General features: G+C 48.8%; 2 protein-coding genes and 1 non-coding gene across 4 annotated transcripts in view; 2 read left to right on the top strand and 1 right to left on the bottom strand.

The window, feature by feature from the left end:
* Nucleotides 1–1,157: 1,157 nt before the first annotated feature.
* Nucleotides 1,158–5,721, top strand: RTL10 (retrotransposon Gag like 10). The gene is given in 5 exon segments (XM_058693005.1): nt 1,158–1,254; nt 3,379–4,079; nt 4,081–4,522; nt 4,525–4,561; nt 4,563–5,721. Coding segments are annotated over 4 exon segments (1,200 nt in total). The 5' UTR covers nt 1,158–1,254; nt 3,379–3,617; the 3' UTR covers nt 4,822–5,721.
* The window catches only part of GNB1L (G protein subunit beta 1 like), a 60,115-nt gene continuing 40,503 nt past the window's right edge, over nt 1,167–20,778 (top strand). Inside the window, exon 1 of one of the 2 annotated variants that reach the window (XM_058693006.1) lies at nt 1,167–1,254. The gene's annotated coding sequence lies outside the window, so the exon portion shown is untranslated. Of the gene's footprint in view, nt 1,255–3,766; nt 3,838–20,778 lie in introns of those variants that run through there. The other variant, XM_058693007.1, reaches the window with a different exon arrangement.
* TRNAK-UUU (transfer RNA lysine (anticodon UUU)) lies at nt 16,251–16,323 on the bottom strand. The gene has a single exon. It is a non-coding gene; the product is annotated as a tRNA-Lys (tRNA).

Below are 20,778 nucleotides of genomic sequence, written 5' to 3'. Positions count from 1 at the left end.
CCCACCTCTTGTCTAGTCACCGTAAGCAGTGGAAGAGGAAGCGTGGGGTGGTGCACATGAGGAGCATCCAACCTCATGCTCTGCTCACTTTCCCAAAGTCTCTGGGTGCTGAATGAGCATGCCACTCCTGGGGAGCAAACTTGGCCTTGGCAGCCTGCCCTCACTGTCCTCTCAGTCTAGCCTCCACCCGGGTAGGGCAGCACAAACACACCCCCTAGAAAACCTACAGGCCCCAGTTTACCAGCCTCTAGGCACCCAGGTGGGGCGTCCTCACGGCCTGCCCAGCCTTGCCCTCTGGCTCCCGCACAGAACGTAGGCAGAACCAGGCCCCACTTTAGAACATGGGGCGCTGGGTGGTGAGAGACACTTTCCACCAAAGCGTCGAAGGCCTCTATGGCCAAACCCTCCCTGGTGGGCTCTGTTCCCAGCAACCCTCCAGACGTTCGGTAGCGCCCCAGGGCCCAGCTGATTTGAGGGCAGTGTCAACGGCTCCAACATCCCTGGGAGAGCCAGTTGGGTGCCCCGTCCCTCCCTCCTGCTATCCATTCCTCAGCCCCAGTGCGTTTCGCGCCGGCCCGCTGAACACCGCCAGCCCTGGCCACCCCACGCCTGCCCACGCAGCTGGGTCTGCTCCAAGCACTTGGCGCGGCGTCGCGGGACTGAGCGCGCTCCCATCACCCCCCGCGCCTCACTGCCGCGCTGGCAGGGCCTGAGAGCGCCTGCGCAGCTATGGGCCTCAAGGCTCACAGCGCAGGCGCAGCCCTACAGGGAGACTAGTGTGGGACGCGCCGGGTACCGGCGCGGGGACGTATGAGGCGGCCACGCGCACGCTGGGGGCGTGGCTGCGCGAAGTGGTTAGGCTTGGAACTTAGCCCCTGCTGGAGCGGGTGTCGCAGACTTTGGACGGAGGGTCAGTGGGGCGGCGGGAACCCGAGTGCCCGGCGGGGGCCCCGCCCCTCCGTCCTTCCCAACTTCCTGTCAGCGGAGAGGCGCTCGGAGCCCTGTTGCCCTTCGGAAAGGCGGGCCTCAGTTTCTCGGTCCGCGCCGTGGGCGGGGGAGAGCCTGGAGTCATTTTCTGGTGGTTCCAGCTGTGTTCGAAGGTGTCCCCCGCGCCCTTTCTCACCTCACGGCGGCCGATCTTGTTCTGCGCTTTTTAGGTGGCACTTGGGAGTCTCGCCCTGGGAGGGAGACGGGTCTGTAGCCTCCGGTCGCAGATCCGTGGACCCTCTTCGCAGACGCCTCGTGGAGCCTCAGGTCGGTCGGCTTCTTTTTGCAGTGGGACTTGTGAGCTCATATCCCCGCGGTTTCCTGCATGGCGTTTAAGAAGGGGGTGGTGCAGTGGTCTGCCCTCCACTTGCTGCGAAGCTTTGGGCAAGTTGTTCTACCCCCGGGGTCCCTAGTCTCCTAGGAGCCGAGAACGCTCCAGCGTTGTAGGTGCTGGCTTTTGGCTTTGCAGAGGCAAATGCGTGTGCGTCCCGGTACCTGTTCCTTGAGTAAAGCGCTGTGCAGTCCAGAAGGGCCCAAATTCCTCAGTGTTAGGGTGGGGAGAGAAGGAAGAGGGGTCAACAAACTAATAGCTGTGGGAGGGCTAAGGTTCTCAAAAGTGTTAAGAGACCCAAACTTAAGAAGGTTCACGGCCAAGCAGGGCTGGCTGGGTGGCGCAGGGGAGCCTCCACCCTGATGCTACAGGGGTACACAGGCATGCTGATGAGCAGGCAGGGGACAGCTAGGGTTCTGACCGGGGGTAGGAGTTTGGGACTGGGAGGAAGCCAGGGCAGAGACCTGGGTAGTGCACTGTGTATTGGGCATGGGATGTGGTTTTTGTGCGCAGCCTGGCACTTAACCTTAGATTGGTGGCAGGAGCTTGGAGTGTGGTTCGTGGTCACTGGCGTTCATCGTCATTGGTTTTCAGAGCTTGATGAGGAACTGGACTGGAGTCCCGAGTGGATTGCATTTGTGTGCTGCCACTTGAGCCACTGCTGCTGGCAGGCTCTGTTATATTGTTTTTCTCTGTTAGGATGAGAAGGCTTTCAGGTGGAAGAATCACCCCCCAGAGTGGGGGCCATACCTGAGAGGTTCCTGAATGCTTAGGTGGCAGAAGTAGGTGCTGGTGGCCCTAGCAGCTTCAGATGCTGCAGGCCACCCTGGGAGGTGCGCAGCAGAAAGATCAGCAGAGCTGTGTTTCCCTGGAGGAACTCACTGTGGTGGGGGCAGGGGTAGATAAACACATAGGCAACTGTGCACAAAGGTGTGTGCAGACCGTGGTGCCCAGGATGTGAGCTGATGGAACATTGGGATATGTGTGGAGGCGTTGCAGAGTGTGTTCTGTGGCAGCTGTGAGTGGACCTCCCTTTGCAGAGATACTTGGGAAGTGGCCACTGTCAGGTTAGGCAGTGGGAGAGCCCTGAGAGAGGGCTCCTGGCATTGGAAGGGAACTGTACTTGGTGATGATTGCAGCCTCCTTTCCCACTTCGGGGCTTTTTGGACTGCTCAGGGTTGATGACCACTGCCCTCCAGGCCCTTTACTGGAGTGACTTTGAGGTGGTGAAAGAAGACACAGCGAGTGAGATTAAACTTGAGGGATTGTATCCTGTGCTGTTGACAAGGATGAGGACAGGGAGGTGGTGTTTAGGATGAGGGTGGTGTTGTCAGCACGCTGGACTCTGAGTGGTGAGGTAAGTCTGGAAAGCATGGGTGGAGAGGCTGGTGGGCACCAGAGAATAGTGGGACCCCAGGCTTCTGTCTGGCATGCAGGTAGCCCCTTCCAAGCTCCTAGTGCTTTGATGTAAAAGGATCTTGTGACCTCGTCTGCTTACTTAACGCTCACAGTGTTTGGGGTGACTGGGGGCTCCTTCTCAGTGGATTGAAACGTAGTTCATAACCAGCATGGTGATGTGTGGTGGTTAATCATATGGTCTTTAGAGCCAGGTTCACCTGCCTCAGTCACTTACTGATTGGTGTGTGGCTGCAGACAAGTGACTTCACTCACCACTTTGCCTCTGGTACGATAAGAGTATCAGCCTCATCAAGGGGTCAGTGTTTGCCATAGATAGAGCACTCAGTTAAAGGTTGCTTTTGTTGTTCTCCTGAAAATCCCTGACAGCCAGCCAGGCTGTCCAAGGAAGCCCAGGGGCTTCTGATCTGGCCCCTTTTCCTTCTCCTGGGACTGATAGCATCTGCCATCACACCTTGCCCATGAAACATCACAGGTGGCATTTGCCCACCTTCTCAGGCCTCTCAGGCCTGCCTCTTGGGCCCTCCTTCCAGTCACAGCTCCTAGTGGGATACCTGGGGTTTGCCTGCGTATTGCCTCCTTTTGCTGCACGGTGGAGATGGTTGGGCCTAGTTCCCGCTCTTCCCCACCTTGTTTTTGGACAGGATTGCCTTGGATGGTGGCCTGCATCTGACAGTCCCATCAGCTCTTCTCAGCTCTCCTGAGGCCACAGCTGTCAGCTCCTCTGACCCTCAGCACTTGCCTGGAACATCTGGGTTTGCCAGACACCTCTTCAGCCCATCTCTGTCCTGCTGTGTCCTGCCCACCCTCCCCGCTGCACCATCTCTTCCTTTCTTCCCCCTTCCTCTTCTAGTTGGTGTGGCAGCTCCCCTCTGCTCCCAGCATGCCCTGTTGCTGGCGCCATCGGCACGGCCCTTGCAATCCCATCCCAGCAGCAGCCAGTTACGCCAACACACACCCTTGGCAGCAGATGGACCAGGTCTCTCTTGGGGTCACATATGCCCCCCTAGTGGATCCCTGGATTGAGCGGCCCTGCTGTGGGGACCCCGTATGCGTGCATACGACCATGGAGCAGAAGAGCACAGCCAGCAGTGCTCCTGGTGGTAAGCCCACAGAAAGGGGACCCCTGGCTCTGTGCATGCCCAGCCCATGACCCCTCAGCGTGGACTTCTACTAGGTGCCAAGCTTGGACCCAGGCACCTTTGATGACTCCCCATGGCTTGTGGACCGATTTTGGGCTCAGTTGGGTGATTACATGTCCTTTTGCTTTGAGAACTGTCAGGACAACCTCAGTCACGTCTGTGAGATCCTTGGGCACCTGACCGGCCAAGCCCGGGCGTGAGCACCCCCCCTACCTCGTCGGGGACCTGCCCCTTCCTGACGATTATGAGCTCTTCTGCCAGGATCTCGAGGATGTCGTTCAAGACCTGAACAGTTTTGCTGAGTACCATGCTGCAGCGCCTTGCCCCCTGGCCCCTGCCTCAAGCCAGTCACCAGTGGCCCCGCAGCTGCCTGTGGTGAGGCAGTACTTATCTAGGTATTCGGAGGTCCTGGCATTCAACGTGGGTGCCGTCCCAGTTGCTGTGGCCACCTTTGCTGTTTATACTTCCAACTCTACATCCAGAAATGGTCTCCCTGAGTAGCAGCTGGCCAAGGAGAGCAGCCTTGGGTCTGTGGAGTCCCTCACCTTGTCTAGTTCCGCATGCAGGGCTGATGCTGGTCCTGTGAGGCCAGCCTCATCCCAGCCAGGGTAGGCGGTCCCCACACCTGTCCCTGCACTTTCAGAATCTCTAACCCGCCTGCCCAGAAACCAGATCCAGTTCCACCAGGGTCCAGAAACCCAGAAGACAAAGGAGGAAGTTTCTAAGACAGAGGGAGACCAGAAGGCATCCTTAGGTACCCCTCAGCAGGTTGCAGACACCCCAGAGACCCCAAGAGAGCTAGCAGTTTCTCTTGCTCCCTACCCCACAGCCCTGGATTCTGAACACAGTCCAGGCAGATTCAGTAGTGCCCCTTGTGGTGAAGTGGCCTGCATAGCTGAAAAGCCCCACATTGCCCCAGCAGGACAGAGTGGCATTGCCAGATGACTGTAGCCATAGTGTGCCAGGTATTGCCTTATCCACTTGCTTTATTGCTGGGCCACTTGTTTTATTGCTTTATTGGAGGTGCACCTGTTTGGGCTCTGCCCTGTCTGAACACAGACAGCCCCCTTGTCCTCACCACCCCACCTCCTCTTATAGCAGAATATTGGGCTCTACCATGTACTCTTCATTCTCTGACTTCTCCAGTCACCCAGAGGCTGCCTCCCTGTGCATTGCCAGCTGCATTGCCGTTAGTTGGACAGAGTTCCATACAGCAGTCCCCATTCAGATATCTGTATGTCTTCATAACCACCCCCTCCCCAGATCCCTCATTCAGTGTTGGCTAGACTGGACTGGGTCTGCCATGCCAGCCCTGTTTAGATCTGTTCCTGGATGGTATCTGTACTTAGGCCCCCTTCCCCATCTTGGCTCTCTGTGACCTTTGTCCTCTGGGCTAGAATTTAAGGAAGGCTGCATGGAGGAAGTGGCCACTTTGATCATTTAGTACTAGTGGGATGGCAGAGAAAGATGCTTCCCTATGGGTATACCAGCAGCCTGGGACAGCTAGGGAGATGGGATACAAGCCTCATTGCCAGTCTTAACTAAGTTCCAAGCATTTCCCCCTTCTGTATATTAACATTGTAGTTAACACCTGGTGTTTTCAGAAGTTGGCATGAATTTCTGTGTCTCAGTGCCTTTGCCCATTGTTGCCTTCCCACTTTCTGCTATTCAGCATTCACTGCCTCCCTGCCCACTGTTGGGCATTGCTGACTCAACACTTAAACCGTAACACTATAAATGACTTGTATCTTTGGGTAGATTGTGAGCCTCTAGGGCAGGAGCTCCATCCTAATCAGCTTTGTGTCCCTGGTACACAACTGGTGCTCATTAAACATGTTAAATCCATGGCTGATCCTGTGGTGTGGTGGCAGCTGATGAGCAGAGCCCTTATTTTGTTGGCAGAAGCACTGTTGTCTGTTCTGTTGAGAACAGGCTAGGCCCTAGCCATGAGCACTCTAGGTTCAGTGTTGCAGGTTTCTGGTGGGTGGGGCTTTGAAAATCGAAGGATCTGGTTGAAGGAAGGAGTTGGGCTGAATAGGTGGGAATGGGAGTCTTGGCAGGTGGAATGTGGCCTTGAAAACTGACTTCCTAGAGCTGGAGTGAAGGAGCAGGAAGCAGACCAGAGCTGTGAGGCCAAGGGGCCAGAGGATTGGAATGAAGAAAGATCCGTTCTGCACAGGATGGGTTTTCTAATAATGAGAACTGAGCTCAGAAGCTCCCTCAAGCCAAGTTTAACACAGGATGGGTACAGTGTACCTACTGTGATGAACAATTAGGCAAGAGTGTCAAGCCCCTTTAGTTTTACAGCTGGAAACAACACTTTTCCAGGAAAGTAGGAAGAACAAATAAAGTGGAAGCATGAACTGCTACTAAAACTATTTTAGAGAAAAAACAGTAGTAAGCAAACATCTGGTAAAAATTTTTAAGTAAAATAGACACCATTGGGATTATTTAGTAATTATCACTTTAAAAGGCTCTGGGTTCACATGGTTTTAAGCGTGAGCTATTTTAAGGCACAGTTGGCTTGTAAATAAAACAGTTGAAAATCTTAGAAATAGGTGGGAAGCTGATACAACCTGAAAAGCAAACAAGCAAGCCCACAGAAGAAATGACTGCAGCCTGGTTCTGATCAAGTGTGGGAAATCCCTGCACATTGTAGCCCAGCCCCAGATACACTGCTGCCCCTCCACTATTGCTCATGTCTGGACCGTCCTTTTGTAGACCCAGGTCAGACTGCTTCCCACTCCCTGGCCTGCCAATGGGTCTGATATTGTTGGCGATATTGTTTGAGCTGGTAAGATGCCTCTGACAGTAGAACCTGGAGTTGCTCTCTGGGATGATGGCCGAGTCACTTAGTTGACACCCGCACTATTGCTGGCATCTGCGCAGGCCACCTTTCTCATCTACATTTAGTGGACCTGAGATGAATCCCGTCAGCTCAAGATTGCCATTTTCCTTTGGCCCCTCTGGCCCTGTGGACCTTTTCTCCCTTGGGCCCCAGACAGCTTCTGCAAGCTTGGTTTATAGTCTGGCATACCTCTCCTGAGGGCCACCTGTCCCAAGGCAGGCCCAAGAGGATGTGTGGAGAGCCTAGGTGACCAATGTTTTAATTTGGAAAATGTCTCCTGTTGTGGTTGAGCCCTTGCCACAAAGGAAAAGAAAGGAGGTCAGGGTCTCAGTGGCAATGGCCACTTGAGGGTGGGATCAGGAGAGGGTGGGAGGGCTCTGGCCTGGCCTTGTAGATAGGCAGTGCATATGGTGTTGCAAAGTGATAGTTTCACTGCCAGCCAATGCTGTGCCGTCTTTGGCCATATGCAGTGACCTAGCTCCTTTCCCATTCTGAGCGGGGAGAAGGAGAAGGCCCTACCATGCATGATGAGAGGAGGATCCTTGGGCCATTCGCCACTCCTGGCTCTCACATGGGAGATGGAAGAAGATGCTCCTGGGTGCAGGACAGTCTGAAAGTGTTTGCTGGATATGCTCAGGGTCCAGCTGATGTGCTTGGGTCTACCTACCAGATCATCAGGTCTGTCCTTTACTTGCCTTGGAAATACCTGGAGATTTTATTTCCTAAAGATAGGATATTTGTGAGCTCTGTGGAACAGTTTTTAACATACATGTCTCCAAGGAAAACTTTAACACCAGAAGTATTAAGGATAAGGTCCTATGAGATACAGAACTTTTTATAAAGCTGCAGCAATGAAGTTACTTGAAATTTGGTGTGGATGGACGAACAGAGAAGAATAGAGAACTTTGAAAGAAAGCCAAATAAATGCAGGAATTTAGTTCATGCTTAAAGGTATTGTTTCAAATTAATGGGGCTGAAATGGATTATTCACTAAAAGGAGTTGGAACAACTGGTTAGCCATCTGGAAAATGGTAAAACTGGATACCCACCTCACTCTGCCAGGCTCTACTCCAGATGGACTAAAGATTTCAGTATTTGAAAAATCATAAAAGTACTACAGGGAAGTATGGTGATTTTTTTTTTCTGCCTGTGATCCCAGGACTTTAAAAGTTCTAGATATCCAGAATTGTTGAAGACATGGAGAAATAGGCTTTTTCTTGTTGGTGAGAATATCAAATATTACAATACTACAATTCACCCACATAACATTTCTAAGTGTGCAGACCCTGATCACTTGCCTACATGCAGATGGCTGTTGTTTATTCCTTGGTGTAGGGCTTCAGAGCATGGACTTGAGCTCCACTTGCAAATCATGGTCCTTGCTGTCACCTGACCTCATAGGGTAGTGGGAGGATTGAGATAAAACCCACGCAGTGGTCTGAGCCCTGTTGACTGCCTAGTGGGCAGTCACTGCATTAACAGCAGAACTGCAAACAGCCCCATGGTCCTATAGTGAGGAACAAGGTAAATAGAGCTGTTGTCCTGTCATAACAATCAGGATGGGCCAGATTGTGCTGCAGTAAAAACCTCCCACATCTCACCACTTACCTGTCACAGATCAGCTGGGGTGCCCTCTGCCTGTTACAAAGGACCCGTGTTGATAGGAGCTCACTGGACACATTTCTCCAAAACCACCGAGGCAAGGGAAAGACCACAGCGAACCACAAGTGATACTTGTCCCTCCTTTTCCATTCCCATGCCCAAAGGAAGCTGCCAAACCACACCTAAGTTCGAGGGATAAGCAGCTAATCCCCCCGTGAGGTGGGGCCGTCAGCATGGAGAAGATGAACAGGATGCTCAGTGGTGCAGCCATCACCGAAGTAGGGCCAGCCTTCGTCAATACCCACGGGAAGATGCCTGTTTACTAAGGCTGCATGGCTTAAACTACAGAATGTATTCCTCATGGTTCTGGAGGCTGGAAGCCCAAGATCAAGGTGTTGGCAGGGTTGTTTCTCCTGAGGTCTGTCCCCTTGACTTATGATGGCCATCTTTTCCCTGTGTCCTCACATGGTTGTCCGTCTGTGCTCTAACTCCATCTTATAAGGACACTAGTCATATGGGATTAGAGGCCACCCATATGACCTCATTTAACCTTAATTATGTCTTTGAAGACCCTGTTTCCTAATAGAGTCACCCTCTGAGGTAGTGGTGGTCAGAACTTCAGTGTGAATTTGGGGGTGGGGGGAGGGGGAAGCACTATTTGCCCATAATAATGGCCAAGATGGATTTCTTGTTTTTCATTTTTGCTATTGCAGACAGTGTTGTGGTGAGCACCCTTTGAGCATCGCTGAGTGCTGAGCTGCAGAGCCCCTCCAGGCCACGGCAGCAGGATATGCCCAGTAATGTCTGGGAACTTTTTCTTCTTCTTTCAGAAATCTTTGTGTACCTGAAGGAGAGACATTACCCTATACTTCCCAGTTTTAATGTTTTACCTTTTACATCGACTCTTGAGTTAGCTTGTAACTAATGGCGTGGCTCTGCTGTGGCCATCAGATGGCCAGTGATGAGCAGGGCTCCTCTGCCCACCTGTGCTGGACATGTAATCTGATGTGTGGAGCTTCTGAGTTTGGGGGCTTGTGTTTTCCACAGCGTGACCTATTCTGCCCTAACCAGTAGAGGATCCCATCTCACTTTTTCCCACGGGGCACGGACCTGCCAGCATCAGGTTCAGGATGCCGTGCTGGCCCAATGTGTCCAAGGTGCCATCTTTCTCATACATACCTGGCTCTCTGGTCCAGTCTGTCCCCCACCAATTATCTAGTTTTGTAGTGAGTCTTCATTATTTGGTAGAGAAACATTCCCACTACCTCCCCACCCTGTTCTTTAAATTGTCTTGTCTAATTTTAAAAACGCATATTATCGTAAACACAGAGGTGGTGTTTTCCTTGCTTGGCTCCAGCAGTGGTCATTTCTTAAGCCGGGGGCGTCATGTTGGTGGACTGCCTGGCTAAGCATGCTGTCCTGGACAGCGGGAGTCTTGAGCTCACTTTCTCTTCGGGCTGTGCTTTCCTCATTTGTAGATGGGTGACATGATCTCTGTTACAAGGGTGTTGACAGCCTGGGAAGAGCCCCTAGCCTGCAGGGTGCCCTTGGCAGCCCATTCCTTCTCTCCTGGCCTCAGGGGTGCACAGCCAGGGTTGGGGCCTGTGTGTGATGGGTGCTCATCCACTTGCCAGGTGGGGCCACCAGACAGTGGAGAGGAGTATCCTGGGCTGCTCTCCCCCTATGTGCCTGAGCAACAGGGGGCCTGGGCTGACAGTGAGCCCACACTCTGCCACACAGGTGGCGAAGTGCAGGTGCTGTGTGGTCAGCACAGGGATGCCTCCTGGCCACTGGGAGTGCCACATCTCAAGCCCCATGAAGTCCTGAGTGCACAGTGTTGTTCACCTTGACACTTTTGCACCGTAGCCAAGGTTTTCTGAAGGCCACGAGTAGGGAGGTGGGCAGCCTGTGTGGACCTACAGGGTAGGGGAAGCCAGGAAGCATGGAGTTGGCCAGGTATCCAATCCAGGGTGCTGTCCCCTGGGAGATGGCAGCCTTTCCACCACCAAGACCCTATGTTCCTCCCCTGAAAATCAGAGTGCAAATGGGAGCCATGCGTAGTGGTGGCCAGGAGGGTAGCCCAGGGCCAGTACAGCTCTGCCCCTGTGCTTCCACCCTGCTCTAGGTGTCCACTTCACAGTGCCCACTGTGGCCTCCTGGTCCCTGTCATTGTGTCCTGCATCCCATCCCCCTCTGGCTTGCACAAGATGCTGAACTTTGGCAAGTCTCATTTTGCCACCTGTGTAATGGAGAGAATTTCTGCCTCACATGAGCTTAGAGGCAGCAGGCCCCTCAGGACTGCATTCACTGTCCCCGGTCCTTCCCTGTCCTTCCCTTCCCTGTGAATGTGTGGACCTAGACACGTGTATGTGCACAGAACCCTACAGCCCATTCTGAGCATGCGGTGCATCTGTAGGCATGTTATTTGCATATCTGTGAGTTGTCGGGGGGAGGACCCCCCTGTCTGAGGTAGCCTCTGTCATAGGAGCAAACACATGGATCCCTGTCAGAAAATGCATTACCACCATTGTGTTTAGGGACCCCCTCTTCAAGTGGAATCAGGTTCAGAGGAGCTGCCTGGGCATAAGCCCATGGGGGTTGGCCCCCATTCCATGCCTAAGGATGAGCGTTGTCTGGGTGCTGTTGTCAGCCCTGGGCAGCTTGCTGCTGCAGACCAGATCTCTTGGTGGAAGTGGGCCCCAGAGGCTGGCACTGGTGCATGGGAATGGTCACACTTCCTGTAAAACAAGCTTTTCCGTGTGTTCACCACGGACAAAAATGCTGCTGGCCTTTCGTTGGCTGGGTTCCCACCCCTGCCTGTAAGTTTGTGGGGGCAGGCTGGCTGAAAATGCTTCCGAGTGGGACTTCCTGCTATCTTGCCAAGCTCCCTGGACTTGCTCCTGGGGGTGACAGGCATCCTCAGCTGCAGCTTGAGGTGCCTGTTTATGGAGCGGCCTTGCCTGCCCAGCCTGCCTGCCCTGCAGCCCCTCAGCCACCCTCCCTGGCGTTTCCTTTCGGTCCAGCAAGATTGGCCTGTCTCTCGGTCCCGAGGAGAAGTGTGCAACTGCTGGCCTCAGTGGCCCGGCCTCAGGAAGCCTCTCCTGGCCTTGGGGCACACTGGTTGTTCACACCTCATATGCTGCAGCTGCTAGTCTGTCAGGTATCACTGTGCCTTTGTCCATAAAGCTCACTCCTGCTGCCCCAGCCAGCCCAGCCTGGCCCTGCCAGTGTGGGAGCACTGGCAGAGCACCCAGCAGGGACTTGGCTGTGCTATGGCAGGGGAGAACATGCACGCTGGTGGGAGGGTCATGCTCACCTCTACCTGGTCACCCATCATACCACGTGGGCCTTGACCCCAGCAGAGGAGCCAGGTCCCACGGGATGTGGCTGTAACTTGGCTTCTGTTGCCTTCTCCTCCAAACACGGTGGGGCCCTTCCAGAAGGGGTGCTTGTGGACCTGGGGGGAGGGGAGTGGTGAATGTCCAGACACAGTGTGGGACACTGCTGTGGTTGACTGCAGGCAAGGAGCTCCCATGGGACCTGGCATACTCCTGCCTGAGGGGGTAAATCTTCCCCCTCCGAGGAGCCAGGAATGCCTGAGCTCTGTGGGAGCAGAAGGTTTCCAAGTTATGGAGCAAGTGACTTGCTGCTTTTGGACAGAACGAGAAGCTTCAGGCAAAGGATGGAGGTGGCTGTCAGTGTATCTCCCCGGGGCCTTCAGGAGTGCAGCACCCTTGACTCTACCACAGAAGCCTGTTTCTACAGCTGTCCCCCAGATCTTGTTTGTGGACTTTCTGGTCCATGGGGAGATGTCCTGGCTGTACTTGAAGCTCAGAGGGGGTTCCTGGCCCCAGGGCTTGGCTGTTTTACCTGTGCATTCGAGAAAAAAGCCAGCACAGGACCCTGCCGGGCCTCAGGCCACCACCACCTGCTGCTCCTGGGAGATGGCTATGCCAGAAGCAAGCAGGCCTGGGACTGGTTTTTGGTCCCCTAGGGGAAGGGCTGCTGGAGGGCATGCCTTACACCCCCCTACCCCCACACCATACACACAGTGTTCCCTCAGTCGCCTGGGGAGGTGGAGATGACCACGTTTGCGGTGTGCACTTGCTGCCCAGGGAGAAGGAGGGTGCAGGGATGGTGCCTGGCTCCCACCTCCCCCTGGACTCCGAGGCCAGGGCTATTCGTGGCTGTGTCCTCCCTCCCCTCAACCCTCCCTCCCAGGCAGGGCTGGCCGCACTGCGTCCCCGGAACCCCTCCCCAGGATCTGCATCTTTGAAGCCACGGATACTGACAGAGGATTCAATGAATCCAAGGTCGCCAGTCGGGCGTTGACAGATGCCCGGCCACGATACTATTTCTGATTTAATAACCGAATGGGAGGCTGGCCCTTGGTAATAATTAGGGCTAATTACTGAGGAGGTGTTGACAGACGGGCTGAGAGGAAACAAACTACCTTTATCCCCAGGCTTAGAGTCAGATTACCAGCCCGGTGCTATCTGCCCCTCAGAAAGTAGACGCTTCAATCACTCACCGAGGCTTCAAAGGGGAAAGGGCCCTGACAATGCATAGGGTTTGGAAAGAAGCTATGAAGTGCGCCTTTGACTCCGAATAGCCAAACGGAGCCCCATTCCAGAAATGGTTTCTTTGTGAAGTCTGAGTTACCCCAGCAAACCTGCTTCCCTGGCTCGGGGCCGGGGAGGGTTGCTGTGGGTGCGGGCTGGGTTGGTGCCGGGGCTGGCCCAACCCACCCAGGTCCCTTCTAGGCTGGGCCTGTGCCTGGCAGCCCATGGGGCCCAAGCAGGGAGGTGCAGCATGCTTTCTTTGGCCCAGGGAGTGTGTCCAGTTCTTTGTGGCCATGAGCTGTATGTAATGGGATAGAGATCTTACTATCCCAGCAGAATTGCTCCTTCCCTTGTCTCTTCTGGACATGCTTTCCTAAAGCTGACTTGGGCAGGTCTGGGCTCTCGGGAAGGGACTGTGCCCTTGGCCTTCTTTATGGCAGGATCACCCCTCTGGGGCCTGGGCATCATTCAGTGGGCTGCCCCTCCCCTGGCTTTAGTGGTGAGCCAACGCCGTGGAGAGATATTGACCCCCAGGAGACTCAGCAATAGGGTGACCACTTGAAAAGGGGTTATCCCAAGTTGTAGGCTGGCTTCTGATGCCCTTATGTGGATGTGCTGACTCCCCTGGGACTCCCTACATTTCAAAGACTGTGGATGGCAGTGGTCAGAACCCCACTTCCCTGGTATGAAGCAGCAGCCCTGGGAAGTTTCCCAGTGACCTGGCCTAGAACGCCCAGGTCACTGTGTCTGTGATGTGGCTTCGAGGGGCCAGTTCTGGGATTCTTGCTATAGTCTGTCCTGATCAGGAAGGTGGGAGGGTGACAAGGCAGCACTCAGGATGGGCCTGTCCAGAGAGCATCTTTCTGGTTCCAGGTGTAGCCTGGGAAGTATAAAGTGAGTGGGTCTCTGTTCCTGCAGCCTGAAGGACCAGCCAATTCAGAAGCTTCCCACTAGGATGGCTGTGTACTTCAAGGAGAGAATGAGTTGGTCAGCCTGGTGGAGAGCTGTCTTCTTTCCCTGGCATGCTACTCTGCTTCTAGAAGTAACCATGGTGCTGCTGCTGCTGCTGATGGTAACAGTCATCGGCTAAGTTCCTTAAGTGAATACTGCCTACCTTATATTAGGGACACTAAATGAATTTAAATCTATTAGGGCACCATAATAAGATGGTGTATTATTTTAAATGGGATAAACACTTAAAAATTGACATTAAATCTGTTTAGAGTCACCTGAGTAGAATTAGATAGAAATTGGCTATAAGCCAGAAAAGTCTAAGCAGGAAACTGGGTTTTCATAGCATGTTAGTGGTAAATCAAATCAATTGTAGCTCAAGAAAAAACAGCACAATATTGTCAAATATATTATATTAAAAAAAAAAAAAAGTCCCAGAAAATGGCCAAGAGCAGTGACCTAGTGCATGCTTGAGCCCTGTTCTCTTCTTATTAACATCTTACATTATTAGCATGGTACATTTGTCATAGTAATGACCCAATATTGGTACATCATTATGGACTTAAGCCCCAATTTATTCAGATATTTTGAGTTTTTACCTAATGTCCTGTTTCTGTCCCAGGATCCTATCCAGGACAGCACATTACATTTAGTTGTCATGTGTCCTTAGTCTCCTCTGGCCTGTGACAGTTTCTTAGACTTTCCTTATTTTTATTATTGCCTTGACAATTTTGTGGGGTACCAGTTGGGTCTTTTGTAGAATGTTCCTCAGCTAGGATATGTCATGTGTTTTTTTCACAGTTAGATGGGTTGTGGGTTTCTGGGAGCCAGACCTCAAAGGTAAAGTGCCGTCTCATCACATATTAATGGTACATGTTGTCAAAATGACATCACTGTTGATGTTGACCTTGGTTACCTGGCCGAGGTAGTGGTTGTCAGGTTTCCTTTCTGTTAAAGTTATTCTTTTCTCTCCCTTTGCAGACTGTCCTCTTAGGAAGGCAGTCAGTACGCGCAGCCCCTGCGTCAGGGGTGGGAATTCTGTTCCACATCCTTGAGGGCGGAATATCCATACAAATTATTTGGAATTTTCCTGCATGCAAGATTTGTCTGCTCTCTCCTGTTTGTCTATTTCTTCAGTCCTTTTATTATATCAGATTGAACTCCTAAGTATCTGTTATTAATATGATCATTATTATGAAATGTACTTACAGTGAGTAGTAACACCTGCGCACACCAGCACGTCCACAATCCTGACATGGAAACTGATCCATTACCTCAGAACTTTCCTCCTGCTCCCCCTCGGTAGTCAGCCTGTCTCCCCACCCTTGGCCCCTAGCCACTGCCCATCTGTGCTCTCTACCTTGTTGGGCCTTTTCTGGAATGCCATATAACTAGGCTCATGCCATATTTAACCTTTCACTCACCATAATTCTCTGGAGAACCATCCGTTTAGTTGTGTTTTTCAATAGTTTGTTCCTTATTATTGCTCAAGAGTATTCTGTTCACCCATGGATGGTCCTCTGGGGCAGTATGAACAGAGCTGCTATAAACATTCATGTGCAGGCTTTTCTTTGCACATAAGTTTTCATTTCTGTAAAGTAAACACCTAGGGGTAGGATTGCCAGGAATATGATACACGTATATTTCATTTTGTCAGAAACTACCTGTTTTCCAGAATGCTGGTACCACTTTGCATGTGGTACCACATGTACTTTTTCTAATGTACTTTGTTTTGTCAGATTTTCTTCTTTATTGTAGCCATTTTAGTAGTTTGTGGCCCTAAGTTCCATTTCATCTAAGTTGTTGAGTTTTTGTGCATTGAGTTGTTTATAGCATTTCCTTACTGCCCTTTTAATGTTGGTGGTGTGTCGGTGTCTCGAGTGATAATCCTTCTTTCGTGAGGATAGTTTGTTTCTTTCCCCCTTTTTTGTGGTTGTCAGTCTAGATAGAGATTTATCAATTTTATGAATCTTTTTTAAAGAACCAATCTCAGGGCACCTGGGTGGCTCAGTCGGTTGAGCATCTGACCCTTGATTTCAGCTCAAGTCATGATCCCAGGGTTGTGGGATTGAGCCCTGAGTTGGACTTTGTACTGAGCATTGGAGCCTACTTAAGATTCTCTCTCTCCCTCTGCCCCTCTCCCCCACTCATGTGCTCTCTCTCTCTCTCTCTCTAAAATAAAATTAAATAAATAAAATAAAGAGCCAATCTCTGATTTTGTTGATTTTTCTCTGTTGCTTTACTATTCTCTGTTGTATTCGTTTCTGCTCTATCCTTACTATTTTCTTCCTTTGGTTTGCTTTGGGGCTTATTTTGAGCCTCTTTCTCTAGTTTCTTAAGGTGCACACTGGGTCATTGATTTGAGACCTTTCTTTCTTTCTAATGTGGGCGTTTTTATAAAGTGATCTCTACACCCAGCATGGGGCTTGAACTCATGACCCTGAGGTCAAAAGTCTCATGCTCTACCAACTGAGCCAGCCAGGCACCCCATATGTAGACATTTAATGCTATAAATTTTCCTCCATGCCTCACTTTAGCTGCAACCTACAAATTTTGACTATTTTGGTTTTCATTTTTATTGCATGCAAAATGCTTTCTAATTTCTCTTGACTACTTCTTGGACAAATTGGTTATTTAAAAGTGTATTATTCATTTTCCAAATATGTGGAGATTTTCCATTTACCTTTCCACTATTGATTTCCAGCTTAATTCCATAACGTTAGAGAATATATTTTGTATGCTTTTGTTTCTTCTTCATTTTTTAAGGTTTTGTTTTATGATGTGGGATATGGTCTATCTTGATGAATATTGCATGTGCATTTGTGAAGAATGTGTTTTTCTGTTGGATAGAGTGTTCTGTTAATGTCAACTAGGTCACGTAGGTAGATAGTATTAGTCAGGGTTCTGTATGACTTTTTGGCCACTTATTCAGCTAATTACTAAGGGCATGTTTAAGTCTCCAGCTATAATTACATATTTGTTTATTTCTGCTTTCAGTTGCATCAGTTTTCCTTCATGCATTTTGAAATTCTGTCATTAACTGAGTACATATTTAGCACTCTTAATATCTTCTTGATGAATTGATACCTTTTATTTTTATGTATCCTTATCCCTGATAATATTCCTTTCTCTGAGGTCTACTTTTCATGATATTAATATATTTTCTCCAACCAACTTTCTCTTATTGTACATATAGTAATTCTCTTTCATCTTTACTTTTAATCTGTGTTTTTATATTTAAGGTGGGCTTCTGCCAGATAACTTATAGTTGGATCTTTTTTTAAATAGCTTATCATTGTTGGATCTTATAATTAACATGTTGAGAGCATTTATATTTATTCTAATCATTGATATGATTGTATTTTGGTCTACCGTTTTGTTATTTTCTCTTTTTCCTCTAGTTTTTTGGTTCCCCTCTCCCTCTTTCTTGTTTCCTTATGAATTATTTAAATATTTTCAAATACTCTTGTTTAAATTTTTCTATTGGCTTTGGCTGTATCTCTTTGTATTATATACTATGTTTTTAATGGTTGCTCTGGAGATTGCAGCGTACATTCTCAACCTTTCACAGTCTTCTTAGAGTTAATTTTTTTTTCATTTCAAGTAAAATATCGAAGCCTTGCAATCACATAGGTCCTCTTACTCTCCTGCTTTCATGTGATAGCTGTCATACTGAAAACCCCACCAGACAGTGTTATTTTAGTAATATACATGTTCACTTAAGGGGTGAAATTTTGCTTTTATATTTACCCAGATATTTACTGTTTGTCTTCCTCTGCCTCCTTGAAGGCCCATATTTCTTTCTGGTTCTCATTATTTTTGAGCTGTAGAACCTCATTTAGTATTTCTTTTAGGCTATATCTGCTGGTGAGAAATTCTCTTCGTTTTCCTTCATCTGAGAATATTTTTGCCTTCATTCCCAAAAGAGAATTTACTGGATATAGAGAGGTTTTTTTTCCTTTTAATACTTTATTTTTTTTTTTTTAATTTTTTTTTCCAACGTTTTTTATTTACTTTTGGGACAGAGAGAGACAGAGCATGAACGGGGGAGGGGCAGAGAGAGAGGGAGACACAGAATCGGAAACAGGCTCCAGGCTCCGAGCCATCAGCCCAGAGCCTGACGCGGGGCTCGAACTCACGGACCGCGAGATCGTGACCTGGCTGAAGTCGGAGGCTTAACCGACTGCGCCACCCAGGCGCCCCTCCTTTTAATACTTTAAAGACACCCCACCGTCTCCTGGCTTCTGTGGTTACTGATGAGAAATCCACACTAATTCAGATTATTATTTCCCTATGTATGTGTCATCAATGTTGAGTTATTTTTCTTTATTATTTTCAACAGTTTAATTATGATGTGTTTGAATGTAGTTTTTATCCTGCTTATGGTTCATTGAGTCCTTAGATCTATAAATTGTTGTCTTTTCCCAAATTTGTAAAATTTCAGGCAGTGATTTATTCAAGTAATTTTCCTGCTCCATTTCTTTCTCTTCTTCTCAGACTTCAGTGACACAAATGTCAGACCTTTTACAGTTATTTCACAAGTCCCTGAGGCTCTAATCGTTTATTTCAATCTTTTTCTTTTCTGTCTTCATACTAGATAATTTCTATTAATCAATCTTCATGTTCATTGGCTCTTTCCTTTGTCATCTCCCATTCCATATTGAAATTTTTTGTTTCAGATTATTGTATTATTTGGTTTGGACATTTCCTTTAAAAAAAAAAAAACTACCTTTTTAAAAATGTTTATTTATTTATTTATTTATTTTAAGAGAAGGAGAGAGCGTGCATGCAAGCCAGGGGAGGGGCAGAGAGAAAGGAAAGAGAGAATCCCAAGCAGGCTCTGCTCTGTCAGTGTGGAGCCCAGCACAGGGATCAGTCCCACACACCGTGAGATCATGACCCGAGCTGAAATCAAGAGCTGGACGCTTAACTGACTGAGCCACCCAGGTGCCCTAAAAAAATTGATTTCTATTTCTCTGTTGAGAACTTTACTTCTGTTCATTTCAAGTGTGTTTACTTTTGCTGTATGGAGCATAATCCTAAAAGTTGCTTTAGAATCCTTAATGATACTCCCAACATCTGAATCGTCTCAAGGTAGGCATCTGTAAGTTGTCTTTTCCCATGAGAACTGGTCTCATTTCCTAGTTCATAGTATGTTGAATAATTTTGTATTGTATCCTAGACATGTCCTGGTTGAGTATTACTTTGGGCCCTCTGGAGAATGTTGAGTTTTGTATTAGCAGGCAGTCAATCCAGTTAGAATTGCCACACAGTTCTGTCTTGCCCTTTGTGGGCTATGGTTTTAATCTCTTTTCAATTTTCAAACCTTTTAAGATGTTCCTTTGGGTCCGTCCCAGGCTTATGAATCTCAGCAGTGAGCCTGGGACTTTTGTGGGTTCATTCACAGAATTGAGAGACCTTTTTCTTTAGCTCTTTCGTCTCTGCAATTCTCCCTCCCTCCCCTGCTCCCCACTCACACTCCATCCTGCAGGATTCTCTCTCTGGCCAAAAAGACAGAAGTTTCTCTCAGAGTCATTTCTCCCACACAGTTCTATGTCTGGGGCCCATTCTTGGGGCAGTGCTGAGAGAGAAAACAAACCATCAGGGATTTCCTCTCACATTCTTTAAACTCTTTGTAAAGTTGTTAGTCTAAGTTTTAGCCACTGCTGCATGGCAGCTATGCAAGCTGGGCCTATCCTCAAGGCAGTGCCTCAAGACATAATAATAAAAACAGAAAACTCATCCCCATACAGGTCACTTCTCCAAGGTTTTGCCTCCAAGGTCTGTCTGCTATTGTTCACTTTTCAAAATTTTTAGGTAATTGCTCTTCATATTTTGTCTGGAGTTTTTATAGTTGCGGTCAGCCAGAGAGAGAAAGCCTGTAGTGAGCTTATTGCTTCCTGGCCAGAATCTGTCAAAGTAGTTCCAATTTACATTTCTGCATGAGTGATGTTAAGCATCTTTTTATATGTTTAAGGGCCATTTTCATTTCTTGTGTATGTGAATTCATGTCTTTTGCCTATTTGGTCTTTGGACTTTACTTAATTTTGAAGATTTCTATGTATTTTATCTTATTTTATTTTTTGAGAGAGCAAGGGAGGGCCATAGGGAGAGAGAATCTGAAGCAGGCTCTACACCTAGCATGGAGCCTGACTCAGGGCTTGATCTCATGATCTTGAGATCATCACCTGAGCTGAAATCAAGAGTTTGACACTTACCCAACTGAGTCCTCAGGTACCCCAAAGATTTCTGTATATTTTAGAAATATTAGAATTTTATCTCTTTCGACATGGAAAAAATTTTAAGTTTATTAGGTATTTTATCTTCTAAGTTGGTATTATGAATGGACTTTTCTTTAACAGGTTACTGTTTGGGCATAAGGAAGCTATTTGAGTTCTCTTTGTTAGTTTTTTTCCTGCTACCATAGTAAAGTTTTTTTTTTTTTTTAATGTTTGACTCTATTTTATGTTTGATTATCTAAGGTTCTCATGTATATATCATCATGTTATCTGGAAAATAATTTAATGTTTTCTTTTCTAAGTCATATGCCTTTAATTGATTTTTCTTATTTAATTACATTGGTTTAAACCTCCAGTGCAGTGTTGAATAGTAGTATAGATATTGGGTATTCTGATCTTAGAGGAAATACCTCCAGTATTCCTTCATAAAGTAATGTCTGTAGAACTAAGGAGGGGATTGTGTGTGTGTGTGTGTGTGTGTGTGTGTGTATTTTAGTCATTTTTAGTCAGTTTCTATTTGGTTAGATGTTTTAATAAAAAATGGGTATTGAGGGGCGCCTGGGTGGCTCAGTCGGTTGGGCAGCCGACTTCGGCTCAGGTGGTGATCTTGTGGTCCGTGAGTTCGAGCCCCACGTCGGGCTCTGTGCTGACAGCTCAGAGCCTGGAGCTTGTTTCAGATTCTGTCTCTCCCTCTTTCTGA

Source organism: Neofelis nebulosa, chromosome 11, assembly GCF_028018385.1.
Source record: "Neofelis nebulosa isolate mNeoNeb1 chromosome 11, mNeoNeb1.pri, whole genome shotgun sequence".
NCBI classification, from domain to species: Eukaryota; Metazoa; Chordata; class Mammalia; order Carnivora; family Felidae; genus Neofelis; species Neofelis nebulosa.
The sequence above is the reverse complement of the archived record's forward strand: the minus strand, read 5'-3'. Positions and strand labels throughout refer to the sequence as shown.